At 57.1% G+C, this 17,488-nt stretch overlaps 2 protein-coding genes; one reads left to right on the top strand and one right to left on the bottom strand.

Annotated features, from left to right (window-relative positions):
- Window positions 1-15,861: 15,861 nt before the first annotated feature.
- CHC_T00008717001 (ER lumen protein retaining receptor) lies at window positions 15,862-16,572 on the bottom strand. XM_005710714.1 is given in 2 exon segments: window positions 15,862-15,915; window positions 15,916-16,572. The coding sequence occupies 1 exon segment, from the start codon at window positions 16,570-16,572 to the stop codon at window positions 15,916-15,918; it is 657 nt and encodes a 218-aa protein (XP_005710771.1). The 3' UTR covers window positions 15,862-15,915.
- A 1-nt stretch (window position 16,573) lies between these two features.
- Window positions 16,574-16,759, top strand: CHC_T00007219001 (hypothetical protein). Its single transcript, XM_005710713.1, has one exon. The coding sequence runs from the start codon at window positions 16,574-16,576 to the stop codon at window positions 16,757-16,759; it is 186 nt and encodes a 61-aa protein (XP_005710770.1).
- The last annotated feature ends 729 nt before the right edge of the window (window positions 16,760-17,488 follow it).

Below are 17,488 nucleotides of genomic sequence, written 5' to 3'. Positions count from 1 at the left end.
ACACCCTCGCCATGAGACAGAAAATCTGACGAGGTATGGCGAGACAGAAAATCGCTCGTCTTTCCGTTACGGTCCCAAGTCCCGACGCACAAGGCGCGGGCCATTACCGGAGGAAGAGGAGGAGTACTCCGAAGAAGAACCGTACGGTGACAGAAAAGCCGTCCGGCAAGATTACCGTCGCTATAGGTCTCGGGCTGGAGCCCGTCGTCGAGGAGGTGATTTTCCCTCCGACGGAAGCTCGCCTGATTCGACCAGCGACGAAGGTCGGCGCCACCCGGGCAGCCGGCGAGACCGTAGCCACCGACGCAAGTGGTCCGGCTCAGAGGGCTACAGTACCGACCCCGAGCCGCACGACCAGGGGCGCCGACCGGGTAGAAGTCGTCGGACTACCGAACGGTCAGCCCCCACCAAGAGGGTCGATGTGATTAAACCGCTTAATGATTTATTCACCAAAGCGGTTAATTACAAGACCTACCGGTTGGAACGTCGCAGCGCCCGGTATAATTCCGAGGTCGCGCGGCATATCAGCCGTATCCGCAAGAAGCTGGACGTGCAGATGAAATCTCACACGTTCAGTGGACAAGATCCGATAGCGGTATTGGGCTTCCTTGCCCGGTTTAAGATGGCTTGCGACCATAATGGGGTAAGCCAGGGAGCTGCCGTATGGTGCTTCCAATTCTACTTAACCGGACAGGCGCATGCTCTACTGCAGTCCCGCCTTATGGGTAATACCATGGCGGTGGACGCCGAGCAACGCGACATGCTCGAGAGTTACGAGGAGGTAGTCAATTTCCTTTTACGGACCTACGCTACCGACGAAACTATCGCCGAGGCCTACACCGAAGTGGTTTCCTTCCGTCAGAGTTCTAACATGACGGAAGAAGCCTACAGCAATCAGCTGTGGGACAAGGCCCTCCGATGCGGTACTGTCTTCTCAGACCGTCGGCTCAAGTCGCTGTACGTCGAGGGGTTGCTCCCAGCGACGTGCGCGCAAGTGCGGAATTATCTAGCGACACACGCCACGGTAGACTACCAGGCGGTCGCTAGGTACGCACAAGCCATCGGGGAGACACACCGTTCGGCAAGGCGGCACTTATTGCCATCGAACGTCGCGTCCCGTGACGCTACAGGCAAGATTGCCTTTAACCGCTCGGCAAGAAAGACTCCGGTGTTATCCGTCGAGTCCTCGTCGGAGGCCGCCTATACAGGCGCCTCACCCAACGCAGAAGGAATATTGGCGATGACGAGCCCCACAGTACACGCAAGTACCGTGAGCTCGCCGCCAACAAGTTTCCATCCTTCTCCGGTACCGTCAGTGGGAGGGGCTGTAGCCCCAACGTCCACTGTAGCCGGTTATGGCCGCCGCTACGGAAGCGGGGACCAACGCGCAAGGTGGGGACCGCCTCCGTGCCGGTTCTGTCTGGACCCCACTCACCGACAGGAGAGCTGCCCTATTGTCGCGGACGCCTCGCTGCGAGCCCAGCTCCTAGCAGCGAGGGAAGCGAACTATCAAAAGTTACGCATCCGACAGGGGCTCCGCCCTGGGTCTCCATTCAGTCGTCCACAGGGACCGGTGTGGCGAGGAAATCCCTCATCTCAAACCACGCCGGTCAACCTGGTGGACCAGGGGGTCGACAAGGCGGAGAAGCTGGTCGCTGAGGAGGAGGAGGATCTCCAACTCACGGGGGAAGACAGGGAGGACGCGTAGAGGCGACGTCGTCAAAACTCCCTGTCTGCCTCACCCCGGAGGATCCTTCCCCCTCAACTCAGGCAGCAGAGCCGAACCGAACGGAAGACGCGCCGACCGAAGCGGAACCTATTTGCTTCTTCAAGAGGCAGAACTATAAGGTTTCCGCTACGGTAGGGCTGCGACAAGCGAATATGCGGGCACTGTCTCCAGTCCTAGACTCGGGGGCAGCGCCCAACCTCATCCATATACGCTGTGTGGCCGAGCCATGGCGCGCGGCCATCCTTCCGGTAAAGAGCGCACCGCTGGTGGACGCCTCCAATCGCTCAATGAGCGCCCTTGGACAGCTTACACTGTACGTCCGCATCGGAGATTTCACAGCCAGGGTCAAGTTTCTCGTGGTCACTCGCCTGGCTGTGGATTGTATATTAGGGACCACCTTTATAGACCAACATATCAAGGCAATTCTACCACCGCGACGGAGGGTTCTCTTCCATCATGCCCCCTCAGTCGCACTTACAGGCACGACGCCATCCAAATTTACTCATAAGGAACACCGAACGGCAACAGAAAAATCGCCAAGAACCAAGCCGTTTCCGAGCAACACGCCGTCTCGTAAAATACGCATGGTGCGGGGAATTACAATTCCCTCCATGACGCAAGCAACCGTACGGGTGGCGACGCCGGTCGCTGGGCTCTGCTTCTTACAGATCCATCCCCGCACGGCAGAGAAGAACCTGTCGCTTATGGCGCAGGGAGTCATGGATATAAGGCCAGACATTCCGTTTTCGGTAATAATGAGCAATTTTAGCCATAATGCGGTCCATCTCCCCAAACACACCGTTATCGGACTCGCGTTACCATCGCCGACCCACATCCTAACCCTTCAGCCAGCCACAGGAGTGGCTGAAGCTAAGGAGGGGGGAGGAAACAAAAATAATCTTCCCCCTACAGTACCCCCTTTGGGTACCGTACAGGATGAGGGACAAGACAAGTCCGATACGGAAGAAGAACAGGAGAGAACCGACACGGATGAAGCCCCCCGATTGTGGACCGAGGATGTCCACATCGGTGAGGAAGACGGAGAGCTACGCGAAAAAATAGTAGCTATGCTCTCCGAATTCAAGGAGATGTGGAATGGCCGCCTCGGGAAGATTGGTGCCACCAAGCACCGCATCGACCTCAAGGTGGGGGCCAATCCCATCTACCAAGCTCCGTACCGGGCTGGTCCAACCGCACGGGAAAAGGAAAAAACCGAGGTGAACCGCATGCTGCCGGCCGGCGTCATCGAGCCGGCCACGGCAGAATGGGCCAGTCCTGTGGTCTTCGTACCCAAAAAGGACGGTACCATGCGGTTCTGTGTGGACTACCGCAAACTAAACGCACTTACCATCCGGGATTCCTATCCCCTACCGCGAATGGATGAGTGCATTGACTCACTCGGCGACGCTACAGTATTCACTACGCTTGATTGCAATAGTGGATACTGGCAAGTTGAAGTCGCCGAGGAGGACCGCGATAAGACGACGTTCGCGTCGCACTGCGGTCTATACCGGTTTGTGCGGATGCCGTTCGGTTTAAAGAATGCCCCAGCCACTTTCCAAAGGGCTGTGGACATCATCCTCTCCCGAGTTAAATGGGAAACCGCATTGGTGTACTTGGATGACGTCATCGTGTACTCTAAATGCATTACGGAACACCTCGACCACGTTAGGGAGGTACTACAACTGCTGTACACCGCCGGGGTATCGCTGAAGATATCGAAATGTACATTCTTCGACACTTCAGTGACGTACCTGGGGCACATAATCCGACCGGGACGGTTAGAGGTCGAGAGGCGCAACGTCATCGCTATCGAGCGGGCGCTACCTCCCTCTAACCAGACGGAATTACGCTCCTTCCTGGGGATGTGCAATGTCTACAGGCGGTTCGTCCCGAACTTCGCCAAAATTGCCGCTCCCCTCAATAGGAAGACGAGCAAGGATCACCCCTTCGAACTGGGAGTCCTATCCGATTCGGAATATGAGGCCTTTGCCGAGCTAAAGAAGAGGCTGGTCTCACCGCCCATTCTGGCTCTACCCCGTCACGGTTACAAGTACACACTCGACACGGACGCATGTGCGTACCAAGTGGGGTGTGCCCTGCTGCAAGACCAACCGAATGGAGATAAATTACCGATTGGCTACTGGAGCCGTAGTCTCACGGATGCTGAGAAGAATTACACGACGACTGAGAAGGAGTGCCTTGCAGTCGTCTGGAGCATCCTGGCATTACGCCCTTACCTGTACGGTGCCACGTTCAATCTCCGAACGGACCATGAGGCCCTCCGGTGGGTCCTCAATTTGGCGGACAGCTCCGGACGGCTCGCCCGCTGGCGGTTACGCCTGGCGGAGTACGACTACGACGTACAATACCGGCCGGGTGTCAAACACCAATTGGCGGACGGGGTATCTCGCCTCCGGACGGACGAAGGGGAAACCGTCGCGGTAGACGACGAAGTCCCGTGCTTCGTCGTTCAAGTGTCAAGACAGGAGCCTTACGTGGGGCCCGTCGATATTGACTGGGCCCCAGCTACTGAACGGAGTCCCGGGAATGCGCGAGAGAGACCCCAGGCCCTTGCCGTAACTCCAGAACAAACGGACGTATCGTCCATGTCGGTTGAGGAATTTATCCAAGCACAGGCGGCGGACGAGTTCTGCATCCATGCCGCCCGAACCGTCGGAGAGCCAGACTCAAAGTATGACGTGGACCGTTACGGTTTCTTGGTGCGGAGGTCCCCTCTTGATGGGACACTGCAACGCGTCGTCCCGAAACGGTTAAGGGCAAAGGTGCTGTATTTGGCACACCACCCGAGGTTGGCCGGACACCCCGGTGGGACCAGGATGTACTATACCCTAAGAAGGGAGTACTACTGGCCCCACATGGCCAACGACGTGTACGCCACCGTACGGAACTGTCAATCGTGTTCTGCGACACGGGGCACGATTGTACGTCATCAAAAGGACATGAAACTATTCCCGGCGGCCGGACCCTTGGAGTTTGTCGCAATGGACCTCCTGGGTCCGTGGCCGAAGACCGCACATGGGAATCAGTTCGTCCTTGTGATTACCGACCGGTTCTCGAAGCTCACGCGCAGCATCGCGCTTCGTACGACAACCGCAGCCGTGGTGGCTAACGCATTCCTGGACAACTGGGTGTACGTCTACGGAGCACCACAGTACGTCCTTACCGATAACGGTCCGCAATTTGCGGCGAAGTTCTTCGACGCCGTGTGCGCATTGCTAGGCATACGTCACTATTTGACGACAGCCTACCACCCCCAAACTAACGGTCAGACCGAACGGTTTAATAAGACCATCGTGCAGAGGCTCCGACATTATGTCGAGGAGCACCAGCGAGACTGGGACGAGTTCCTCCAGCCTCTGACGTATGCTTATAACATACAAGTCCACCGGTCAACGGAGACTACTCCGTTTGACCTGGTGTTGACAAGACAACCGTCCGGATTAACCGTCGCGGGTACAGCGCCTCAGGCTGCGGGAGTCGCCCATGACGACCCACGTACTCCCGTACAGTACAAGCGGGCGACTCTTTGCAAGCTACGGGATGTCCTCGACCGTGCGCGGGTAAAGATGACCGCGGCCCAAAAGCGGTATAAGGAGAACTTCGATAAGAAAGTCCGATTCCGACCGGTAATACAGGAGGGCGACCAAGTCTACGTGGATCGCCCTCCCCGAGCCCTCCGAGCGGCTGAACGGCGTGGCCGTGACGGACAGGGGCTTGGGACGGACGACATGTCCGTCAAGCTTTTACCAAAGACGGAAGGACCCTTTCGGGTCCGCCACGCCACGGACACGACCGTTACTGTGGAGCAAGACGGGCTTCCCGTACGAGTCAGTATTGACCGCGTCACGCGGATGCCAAGGGGCCCGGGGGACCGGACCATGCCTACAGGAGGCATAAGTGCCCCTTCCGAACGGATTAACCCTCCCCATGGGGACGGTGCTAATACCCCCGAGGAGTTCGTCGTCGAGCGTCTCGTAGCGCATCGCGACACCCCTACCGGCTTGGAATACAAAGTGAGGTGGTATGGTTACACCCCCGCGGATGATACATTCGAACCCGCGGAGGGCCTACCACAAGCCTTTATCGATCGGTATTGGCGAGCCCACCGAGCTTAGTTCCGCTCGGTGGCGCAAGCTAAGAAGGGGGGTCTCCCGGATACTGTACCGGTTGAGACCACCCGCTTGTAGAGCATGCGGGGGGCGGAAGCCGCCTACGGGACCGTCACTACCGCTCGGAACTATACGCACGACGATGGGTTTTGCACCCTCTAAACTACGGCGGGCGGTCGACTTCGTAACCTCCCCGAACTAAGGGCCTGAGTTACAAAATTGGCCAGCCCTTCGGGGAGGTGCCGTGTGTCAAATACTGTACACGCCGCCTATAAGGCGTGTAATCCGAAACGGTGAAGTCCAGGGACCTCAGGGGGATCGCCTAGGTCACTAGGTGTCCCCCGAGGTCGACCATGGTCGACGATGGGGAGGTACGGCACGCCCGCAGTGCCCAAGATAAATACCGTCTCGGATACTTGCAGCGGCGGCGCAACCCCCGACACGTGGCAAAAATTGCCAAGTGTCATTCCGGCACTGGTGCAGTGGCCTGCGGCAAAAATCCAGGGACCAAATTGTGAGGGGTGACACCGTTCGGTTCGGCAATTACGTCGAAGTTGGGGCTACGTTTGAGCCCCTAGCGGGCTCAATAAAAATCGTAGCCCACCGCCGACAACGGCATCGTACTCCCCGCGTCAAGCCGCTTCGGACGGTATAAGGTCCGAAAAACGGTCAATGCCGACCCCGGCGGACCAGCCGCCAATTTCGGTCGACTTTGGGCTACGTTTTGACCCCTAGTGGGCTCAATAAAAATCGTAGCCCACTTCCGAGAACGGCATCGTGCTCACCGCGTCAAGCCGGACCCGGGGGTATCCACTCCGAAAAAGCGGTCATGGCGAGGTGTCAACCGATTTGGAAACGAGATCAGTTTTTATTGGTTTCTAGTGGTTTTTTACAGTTTCCAAATCGGGGTTGTCGGCGAAGTTGCCGGCGGCGCACTCGTACGCCTCTAACCGTCACGGAAAGGGACCGAGCGAGGTCAGAGGGGTCTCCCGGCAACCACGAGGGTCGAGACCCCCGCGTACTGTACGCGCCGGTGGAAAAAAGGGGCGTCCGAGTTGGCAAAACGGCCAGCCCTCCGGGGGGGTGCCGTGCATCGGTACGTTGGCACCACTACCCCGGAGGAGCGCCTGCTTATGGGGAGGCGCTGTAGCCCTCCGGGTGGGGCCTGGGTCTGTACCTGGCGCCCCGCCAAGGCGGGGCGCAACCGAACGGTACCCTCCAGGGACCCCCGAGGGAGCGCCCAGGTCACTGAGCGCCCCCGGGGTCGGCCATGGATGATGGGGGGATGGGGACGAATTGCTGCGAAGCCATGCCGTCCACAAACCCAATCACCGCCACGGAATGGCCGGGGTACAGTACATGTGGTTCACACAGTACTGTACCCGGTGGCCGTAGCCAATTAGGGCGCGCGGCGGCCGTATGGGAGGCTGTTCGGAATGCCCCCGATTTGAGGGAACAGCCAATCGGAGCTCTTCAAAAAGGCAAAAAGCCACCCGCCGAACGGAAAAATCAGGCACGTTTTACTAAGAAAAACGCCGGTTTTGAGGCCAGGACTACCCCCCGAACGGAAAATCGGGCATAATTTACTAAGGAAAAGGGCGATTTTCTGCGAAGGAAAACGGGGCGGCACCGGACCGGGGAAGGGCCGCACTGCGCATACCGACCACTGGAGCTGCGCCTACTCCGGCGTGCACGCTCGCACCGCTTAGTGAGGCGATGAGGCCTCCCCTCAAGGAAGTCCGCGCAGGCAAGGAGAAGCGAGACGGAGAAGGCAGATGTTTTATTGGGGTACTATCGGGTTGGGAACCACCGTCACGGAATAGTGCCTATTCGAGCCTCGCGCGTTTGGGCGAGTGGACGCCCTCGGTCAAACTGTCGGGGCGCCCCGCCATGCTCGCCCCAGAAGACCGGTTGGTGAAACCTGGCGCAGGTGGCATCTCAGCCCTGCGCTTGCGGCGCCCGGAGAAGACTCGACCGAGCTCGTCAATTGTTGACGCAGCTGTCCGGACGAGGGTCGCACCCTCTGCAGCCTCGCTCTCCAAAATGGAGAGCTGACGGCGCGCCTCGGCAAGCTCTGCGTCACGTTGGCGCAAGGCGTGGATCCACGAGCGAGCGGCCACGAGCGCATCCGTCACGGTTGAAGGCACCTCGAGGTTCTCGTACGAACATGCGTACTGTAGAACCGCGAAGGCACCTGCTTCTGCCTCGGGACGAAACCCGGCGGGTGATGTCGGCATGGGCTGGGATGACCCGCCCGCTGCTGGTCGGGACCGTATCGGACTCTCGCTCGTCGCGGAAGAGGACAAGGCGGCCGGCGAAGGCTCCGCCCCGCCCACGACCGGCGTAAACCGTTTCGGATCCTGGTCCTCCCTCGACAAGGGTGAGCGCGCTGGCAGAGGCCCCGCGCTGGCCCATCGGTCGCGCATGGGCGTGCGCGCTCCGACCCCAAGTCGGGAGGTCCGCGCAGCCGATGAACTGTCGCTCGGGGAACCCAAATACGGCGCCAACGCCGCCGCCACGCTGTGAACTGGCGGGGGCCGGAGCGGAGGACGGCTATCCGGCGAAGGCGGCGGAGTCTCTGTCTTCCAAGACGGAGATTCCGGCCCGGTCACCCCGGCGAGTGGTAACTTGGGAGCCTCACCAGCCCCCAAGGGGGTCTCGTCGGCCATCTCGACGACCTCCACCGAGCCCAGCGGGAGCGGCGGGGGCCTCTCCATTTCTTCGTCCACCCCCGTGGCCCTGTAGGCCGACCCAAGGGGGCACGCCTCGACTACCACCGAGGTGGGGGGCTGGGGTAAATTCCGTACGGTCTCCTGCGGGGGAGCGGGACCCATTGAGCCCCACTCCCTTCCAAGTCCGTTGAGGTACGCTACCCCCGGCAGCTCCGCTTGAGCGGGTGTCGCCGTGGGGGCCTCCTCGAGAGGGAGTCCTGGTGACCCCGGTATGACCGACTGGTTGGGGTCTTCATGAGGACCCTCCGGTTCTTCCTCCCCACGCCGAGGCATGTGAGGGATGACTCCAGTACGGTAATCGTACCAGATAAAGTCTGCGTCGTCCCTCCACGGCCGGTGAAGGGTGAATTCCAAGAGCTGGTCGGTGTAGTCGGCATCGAATGGGGAACCTTCGACCAACGCGGCTATCCCCACCGATCGGATCAATGCAACCAAAGACGGTTGCAGGCGGAACAGCACGCCCGGGCAGGGTTGATGCCGGCGCGCGTCCAGACGCGGGTCGGGACAGCGCGTGAAGAACGGCATCCCCTCACACACCGCACGGAAGAAGCAGTGGAGCACGAGAGCTGCCCACTCCGACAGCGTGATGGCACGGACCAGCGCTCGCTGCTGGTTATCCACCGCGGTCCGAGAGCCCGACAACCACCGTGAGGCGACGTACGCCATCACACTGGGCGTCGGCACGCAGAGGTGCTCGGGCGCCTCAAAATCGGACCAGTCGGTGGGCAGGTGCGGATAGAGCTTCGACCGCGCTTGGACTGGCACGGAGAAGAATTCCGTGCAGTGCCAGAGGTGGAAGAAGAAATCCGTACCTCGCCAACGGAGGCGGCTCTCACGTGCGGCGTCCTCGCCCCACCTGCGACGGTTGGCGACGCTGTACCAACCCCATAGCGGGCGGGGGAAGGCCACCAACCGAGCATGGGGGACCGCTTGGTCCGCCCGGCCGAACCAGGCGAGCAACGGCAACAGGGCGTTGTGGTACGCCACCTCCTCGGGGCAGCGGACATACATGATGTCACTCCCCGGGTCCGCCAAAACCCGACACGGCGAATGGCGCCAGCGGTCGATCCAGGCCTCGCCTTGGGTCCGCTGACCCCCGTGGCGTTTCGCCGACCGGCTGCGGGCCCCACGTTGAACGGGGATCGCCGCGAAGCGCGCCGCGTCGAGGTACCGATGGGCAAGCCTACTGTATTCCGCGACAGTTAGCGGGGGCTCCGGAGCAGCAGATGGCCGCCCCGTGCGCCGCCAGCGGTGGTCAAGTTCTTGACCAGGGAACGCGCGGCGGGCCACCTCTCGTAGGCTCATTGATCGATTGGCTCGCACACCGCGGTTCCTCCGGGGCCTTCTGATCACCGTTGAACGGTCCGCCCTTTCGAGCGGGTCAGGAGAGGCCGGTGTTACCGTTGCTGCTCTCAACCGACTCACCGCTCGGGCGAGCGACGGGAGACGCGGTACGGGGATACTCCGCAGCGGTCTCAGTAGGGGAGAGCGGGGCGGTGTCGCCTCAGCCCTCGACCGTACCGCCGGCGGATCCACCGCCGGTACCGTCGGGTTATTCACCTGTTCCGACATCGGTGAGATAATAGGGACAGAAGAAGTCGTGGAAGTCGCTCGTACCGTCTGGTTGGGAAGAGATGTGGTTAGTACGGGTGAGGGTCGATCGCATGGGGGAGCCAGAGTCTTGACCGCATGGGAATCCTCGCCCGGCTTATATAGCCGAGCGAAAGACCGCCGAGCTGTTCGACCGGGGCGCCGGCGCTTGCCCATTACGAAAGGAGTCAACGCGGTGCGGTCGTCGGCCAGGAAGGCGGCAGCAGATACCGATAACGGAATAGTCGTGCCAAGCACGGTCGTCGGGACGGCTTGCAGGGGAGATACGGAACCCGAACGGACGGCACGAGGACGTGCCGTCATTTAAGAAGGGGGGTTTGTGGTACAATTGCCAAGTGGCGCTACTGCACTAGGCGGGCGCCAGAGGCCTCGCCAAGTACAGTAGTAAGATGTTAACCGATACGGTGCATACGTGGCCAGCACGTGTAGATGTGGCCACGTGGGAGTCCACGTGTAGTTAGTGGCACCAGCTAGTGCAGGTGTACACGTGGTGCGCGACCGATCGGTGGGTTAGTACAGTAGTCATTTTTAGTTACCGTAAGCTACAGTAAGCTGGCTACAGTATGTACAGCTACTGTAGTCCGTCCGGTGCCACCGCCCTACTAGGGGGTATAAGATAGGGGGGCACCGGGCTGGAGGTAAACCGAGGCAAGCACGCCTCCCCTTACTTCCTACCCTAGTCCTTTACCGTACGGTTAAGTAAGTCCCTCAGGTTTCCAGCTCGCCACCGGTCGTACTGCTCTACACCCCAGTACGACTGCCCGTGTCCAGTGCGGTGTACCTCCCTTGTCCTGTGCTTCCTACCGTTCCGGATTATTCTACCTGACGCTCCAGTGTAGCGGTCCCCCAAGCTCCCTCATTTTAGGTACAGCCTGTCCTTTTCCGTTTACGGTTTAGCGTCCCTACGGTTGTACCACAGGGGTCGCCCGTACCGGCGAGTATGGGGAGGACATTTTCTGTGGTCCTCCCTGTAGCACCGTGAACGGTTGGGAGATAGATGGCTCTGCCCTCCGGGTGAGGGTCCATCCTATCAATCCCGGGTACGGCGCCGATCGGATCAGCGATATTAAAGCTTGAGCCCGGAACGGTTTCACGGCGCGGCGCCGGCGGCGGTACCGCGCCTCCCGTTTCGGTGAATGTCGTGGCCAGACGAATGGCCACGGCGGAGCCAATAGCTCCCTTTAGAGCCAATGCGGTCGGAGATTCGTCCTCCTCCGCGGCGAGCGCTGCCACCACCTCGTCGCGTACGAGGGGGGCGATCTTCTCGTCCAGCAGGGCGCGGAGCGCGGTGTCCGCATGCTCCGCCACCAGTCTTGGTGCCGTTCGGTCGAGGCAAACCTGGACGACCTGAGGTAGTTCCTCAGCGAGGAAATCCTCCATCCAGGTTTGTAGTCGCGGGATTAACGCGTCGTACAGTACTTGTACGCGGTTCCCCCCACCAGCCGGTAGCCCGGCGGTGGTGTCCGAAACGGAAGGGGTCTTCTGGCCCCTGGTAGACGGCGGGCGTAGCAGGGCTTCCGGATTGTCGATCCGGGGGCGCTGTGCGCCTCTGCCACTGCGGGTACTTGCTCGCCCGGAGGCGGTATCTTCTCCGGCGGGATCCGCACGGTTCATCGTCGATGATCACTGGCGATCGACGCGGTGATTTTCGACCTCTTTCAATCCGATCGGTAGTGGCTCGCGCTGGCGATCCAGTGCGGGCTCAACCTCTGTAGTTATCCCCTCCACAAGAGTACCAAAATGTGGTATAACTACCTTCGTCCCGACCACTCGGAACGAGGGGGGTTAGAGGTAAGGGAGCGCGCGCCGCTGGGTAACCCACGCGAGCGCAAACCGTACGGAAGGACTCGAAAAGAGGGAAGGCTCACGTGGCCGGTGACGCGCAGCCGGTCGGTGGTGTTAGATCCGGACGGCCGGTCACGGGTTAGAAGCCTGAGACTTAGAGGTAAAACCGGACGGAGTTAGCAAAAAGCCGTAAAGGGAAGGGAGGCGAGTCTGCCCCCGTTTACTGGAACGGGGCAGGTGCCCCTGGTCTTAACCCCTAAGTGGGACGCCAGGACACCTGTCCCGCTACAGTAGCTGTTACATACTGTATACCAGCTACTGTACTAAATTGGCTAATTTGTGCCATTAACCACTAATTGCTAATTACTTACCGGATGGGTCGCACACGTGTGCCCGTGGCCACGACCGGCGCCAACGGTTGTGTCACGTGTACGCCGTGGAGGTACTACTGTGCTCGCAGAGGGCGCGTGCACGATTACTACAGTAGTAACCGCCCGTCTCGGCGGTTCTCATTTCCCGCCGGGGGTCGCGGTGTGGAGTTGTACCACAGTTATTACAGCACATGGGACACAATGGTATCCTCAAGAAGTCACGGTCCCCATAGGTGGGCGCGTGCCAAGCCGTCCATGGAAGGTTAAATCCTACAGCGGAGATTTCATAAGCGAGAATGGATTGACATCCAAACGCAACTTGTTAGACTATTTTTTGTGCATGTTTCCCATGGAGAACTTGCCACAAATTGTCATATCGACAAATGGAAGCCTCGAGAATGCCAAAAGCAGGTAACAACAGCTGGTGAGATGTTAAAGTTTTTCGGAATACTCATTCTGATAACACGATTCGAATTCGGGAAGAAGCGGGACTTGGGGAAGAAGACCGGCCGCAACGCCCTGTTACCTCCTCCGAATTTTGGGGAGAGAACGGGAATGAGTCGTGACCGCTTCCTGACGCTCTGGACACATGCGAATTACAGCAAACAGCCCCTGAAACAAGGTATCATGAGTTCCGTTCGGTACAGATGGGCATTAGTGCAAGACTTTGTTGACGCTTTTAACAAAGCATCCAATTCAAAACGTTACGCCATCCGAGATTCTCTGCGTTGATGAGTCCATTTCCAGATGGTATGGACTCGGGGGAAATTGGATAGATATAGGGCTGCCAAATTATATGGAAATTGATCGCAAGCCTGAGAACGGATGTGAAATTCAGGACAGCGCGTGTGGTAGAAGTGGAATAATGTTGCATTTGGAACTGGTATCAACAGCACAGGACCAGGCTACAAGGACATATGAGGGAGATATGTTACACGGTACGGACGTACTCCGTCGTACTGTGGGGCCGTGGGCTGGGACGAATCGAATTGTGTGTGCTGACTCATACTTCACAAGTGTGGAGGCCGCAGACGAAATGGTGAAGATTGGATTACGCTTTATTGGGGGTGTCAAGACTTCTACGACTCGGTTTCCTTTGCAATATTTGTCGTCTGTTGAGTTCACGCAGAGAGGCAAGTGGCATTTTGTCATACGCAAGAATGGTGATGGGGTTCCGGATCTTATGGAATTGGTCTGGGTAGATCGTGAGCGTCGCTATTTTGTTGCGAACACAGGATCAAGCTTGATTGGAACGCCATATTCCCGCACGCGTTGGCGTCAGATGGATCATGGTCCTGAGCGTGTCCAGCTTGAAATAGACCAGCCTGAGGTTGTTGAGAATTATTATAGCTCTTGCGCTTCTATCGATCAACATAACCGATGTAGACAGGATGACTTGATGTTTGAAAGAAAATTGCGGACGTTGGACTGGTCTGTGAGGGTTAATAACAGTGTACTGGGAATCGTTATCGTGGATGCGTAGAGACTATATGAGGGTGAATGGGGGAATCGGAAGAGGTTGAAGCAGCATGAGTTTTACGAAGACCTGGATAGCGAACTTATTTTTAATTCTTACGATGTCGTCGGGGGTCGTTCACGACACGTCAGCAGTGAAGTAGAGTCTGTTACCCCTGTCAAGCGTACAAGCGGCGTTGGAATTCATCTGACCCCGACGAAGAAGAAGCGAAAACAGGATGGGGTGGAAACTAAGTACGCAGCGCAGAATAATTGTCGGGTGCCACCCGACACAGTGTGTAAGGTCAACAAGACTACACATGTTTGTTCATCTTGCTCAGATAGTAACCGTGAACAAGTGTGGGTATACCGTCCAGCGACAGAGAGAGACTGCTTTATTACTCATCTTCTAGAGGAGCATGAATAAACATCATCAGCTATCACCTCAGTTGAGGAAATTTACCACCTCAATTGAGTGGAATTTTTAGGTCACTAGACACTAGAGATATCCGTCGATATGAGCTAGCATTCGCAACAATAGTCATTGAATAAAGCATACACGCTATAGAGCAAGCTCTTTGGGCCTTCAATATTTTTAAGTATGATAAGTCGGGAAATAGAGTCTCGGATTGTGCAGAACGGTGTTGAGAAACCGAAATCTCGGAGGTCAATAGTGTGTAGTCTATATCTTGGCCACTGCTCTGTGCTCCTATAATTGGGAAACAGATGTGGAGTCTTTTGAACGGAAGGAATTGACGCAGTTGCGAGCAGTGCGCTTGCGTGGTGTAGAGTCGTCATATACCCTTCTCTCAACGCCCTATCAACACAGGCATATTCATGTCCTAGAAATGGTGGTACTGTGTTTCGGATGGTCCACGTCTCCCGCTTTGCGTTGCACTAACGATTTGAAGTCGTCGTCAAGACGTCGAAATTCACCATCAGGGCCATGCACGTGTGTGCTGCAATCAGACAAGGCAAGGCTTGTGACGTCTCAAACAGGTCGTTTTGCGCAAACTCGGTTAATTCTAGCCCCAATGGAGGTTCTAGCGGACAAGCAGTTCCGGGCTGCGATAGGCACGATAGGCGGAATGGATGAGGCGGTGCATGAGTTTATCCGAATTTGCTCGCCTCTTCGCCAGGCCGTGCGCGGATGCATACGTAACAGGTACGACGCGAATGAAATGGGAGACATCCCCATTGCAGCCCAAATCATGGGTGGCGATCCCGTCGCCATGGGCGTGGCGGCGCATGAGTTGGCGACTGAATTCGGCGCGATGAGAGTGGACCTGAATTGCGGCTGTCCGTCTAAAAAGGTCACAGGGCGCGGAGCAGGGGCGAGCTTGTTGAAGAAGCCAGATGGGGTTTTCGAGGTGGTAAGGGCTATGGTGGACGCGGTGGAAGGACTGCCGGACTGTCGCATAAGCGTAAAAATGAGAAGCGGATTTGACTCAACTGACTTGTTTGAGGAAAATATACGGGCTGCAGCGGCGGGAGGTGCGACGATGATCACGTTGCATCCTAGAACAAAAGTGCAGGGGTACGCGGGAAGGGCAGACTGGGATTTCATTCGAAGAGCAAAGGAGATTTGTGGGAATGTTGTGGAAGTCGTGGGGAATGGAGATGTGACAAGCGCCGAAGATGCGATTCTCATGCTTGAAAGCACGGGGTGTGATCATGTGATGGTTGGACGAGGGGCCGTGAAGAATCCGTGGATATTCTGGGAGATACGGGAAGCATTGGCACGTCGAAGTGACCCTACGACGGGGGCAGGCTCAGCTGGACGGTTACTAACGAGGAGTTTCGAAATGGAAACGGAGTTTTACAAGCGCTACTTTGACGCCGGTGGCAGGATTGACGATGACTCGAGTCCAAAGTGCCACAAGAAGACGATCGGGCGAATGAAGATGCTCGTAGGATTTGCGACAACGATTGGGGAGGAAGAGAAGAGAACCCTATTGGCGTCGAGCGGGAGTGGGGATGCACGGAAGTACTTGGAGGAAGTACTGGATGTTGTCGCGCACCATTACAACAGTTAAACAGATGTGTACAGGAATGTTTGTTTGTTTACAAACCCAAAAACCGATGTGGGTAATTTGAGCTTATGGAGGCAAACGGAGCTTCTTTCCCTGCTTCCGACTTAAGATGTAATAATAGAAGAAGTCGGCGTAAATGAGAGTCTGAACAGTGCCACAACCCCAGGCCAGCCACTGGTTTCTACGATGCTCTGTGAAGTACCTCCACACCCAGTTGAAAATGTAGAGTGTCCGATACCCGCCAAGACAAAAGATGTAATGCGATGTGATATTCTCGACCTCGCCGGTTTCCTGTAGCAAGAAAAGCTGCGGAAGGATGGCGACAGATTCCAAGAATACAGAAAAGGCCCAAAGGATCTCAAACACAGTGAGACGAAGATGGAAGATGAGCGCAAGCACGGCGGCAGCGGCGATGAGATATTGAATTCGGAACGTGTCGTGAACCTTATCGTAAGTGTGTTTGTAGCGCTTCTGCATGAGATAAATGGTGTATGCAGACGAGGAGAGAAAGAGGATCTTCATGATGGTGTTGTAGAAAGTCAAAGCGGAATGCCAGGGTTTTGTGAAGAAGAGATCGAGATAGCGGGTGCTGAAGACGACCATGTAGAGAATTTGGGTCTTGAGAGAGAGACCTGCACAGGAATGAGAGGTTTGGATCTTGAGAAGAAGCAGGAAGATGGAGACAACATGCAGCATGTCGCCGCCGAGTCGGAATATGTTCATGATGATGGGTTCAAGATGCGGGGCTTGCCGCAGCGCGCCGTTGAGGCAAAGTGAGGGCTTTCGCGGGGGCTCTGAGCAGGATGGGTGGAACGTGAGCGGAGCGAACCAAGGCTTCCTCGGAACTCTGCCCCTGATCAGGATCAGAGGGCAGTTGATGAAGTTGGGGGTCTGGTGGAGGGCCGGCTGACTGTGTGCCAGAGGAAGAATGGTGACGGGGAGAGGGGTGCGAAACAAAATGAAAAGTCGGAAAAAAGGGGATATGGGTGAAAATTGGTACAGTGCCTCCTACGATATAGTGCTATAGCGTGACATACCTCTAGCTATGGCACTATTGGGGGGATGGCACTATATAAAGGAGGCTCAAATACATATATTTGGGGACAAAGCACACTGCTAACACAAACACAACAAAGCCCGCATAACACAACTAAATAACTTCATCCTTTGAGTACTGAACCATGCCGGATGATACACGTGTGAGCTTATGATAACCTGTGCCAGAGGGTGAGCCATAGCACCATATAGAGGGAAGCACTACTAAAGTAGGCACTATTGAGCGACCCCCCCCTGTACTAGCAAATTTTGGGAGAACCGAAAAAAATGTTGTCATAATATGATATTATGCAGGTTGATTGATCGCTGAAGAGAAGGAGAGGAATATTTGAAAGGAAAAAGATGGTGTCAAAAGCCAATGGGCAGGTAGCGTTCAGCGAAGTGGCCAATGAAGGGGGACGGAGTGTTGTGCCAAGTGTTGGACGGAGGACGAATGAAGCGGGAGGATGATTTCGTGTGGCGCAGTTGCCAGCAATCTGAGAGACGAAGAAAAGCTGGGTCTGCATGGCTCACCGTTTCGAGAGGCCGGCTGTAATGCATGAGAGGATATTTTCTTCTCATCTCCTTCCCCCTTCTCCCTCTT

The sequence above is a fragment of the Chondrus crispus genome, genomic scaffold, assembly GCF_000350225.1.
Source record: "Chondrus crispus Stackhouse genomic scaffold, scaffold_66, whole genome shotgun sequence".
Lineage (NCBI taxonomy): Eukaryota > Rhodophyta > Florideophyceae > Gigartinales > Gigartinaceae > Chondrus > Chondrus crispus.
The sequence above is the reverse complement of the archived record's forward strand: the minus strand, read 5'-3'. Positions and strand labels throughout refer to the sequence as shown.

Excerpts from the sequence above, each read along its gene's own strand:
- CHC_T00007219001 (XM_005710713.1), top strand. The coding sequence starts at position 16,574 with ATGATGGGTTCAAGATGCGGGGCTTGCCGCAGCGCGCCGTTGAGGCAA.
- CHC_T00008717001 (XM_005710714.1), bottom strand. The coding sequence starts at position 16,572 with ATGAACATATTCCGACTCGGCGGCGACATGCTGCATGTTGTCTCCATC.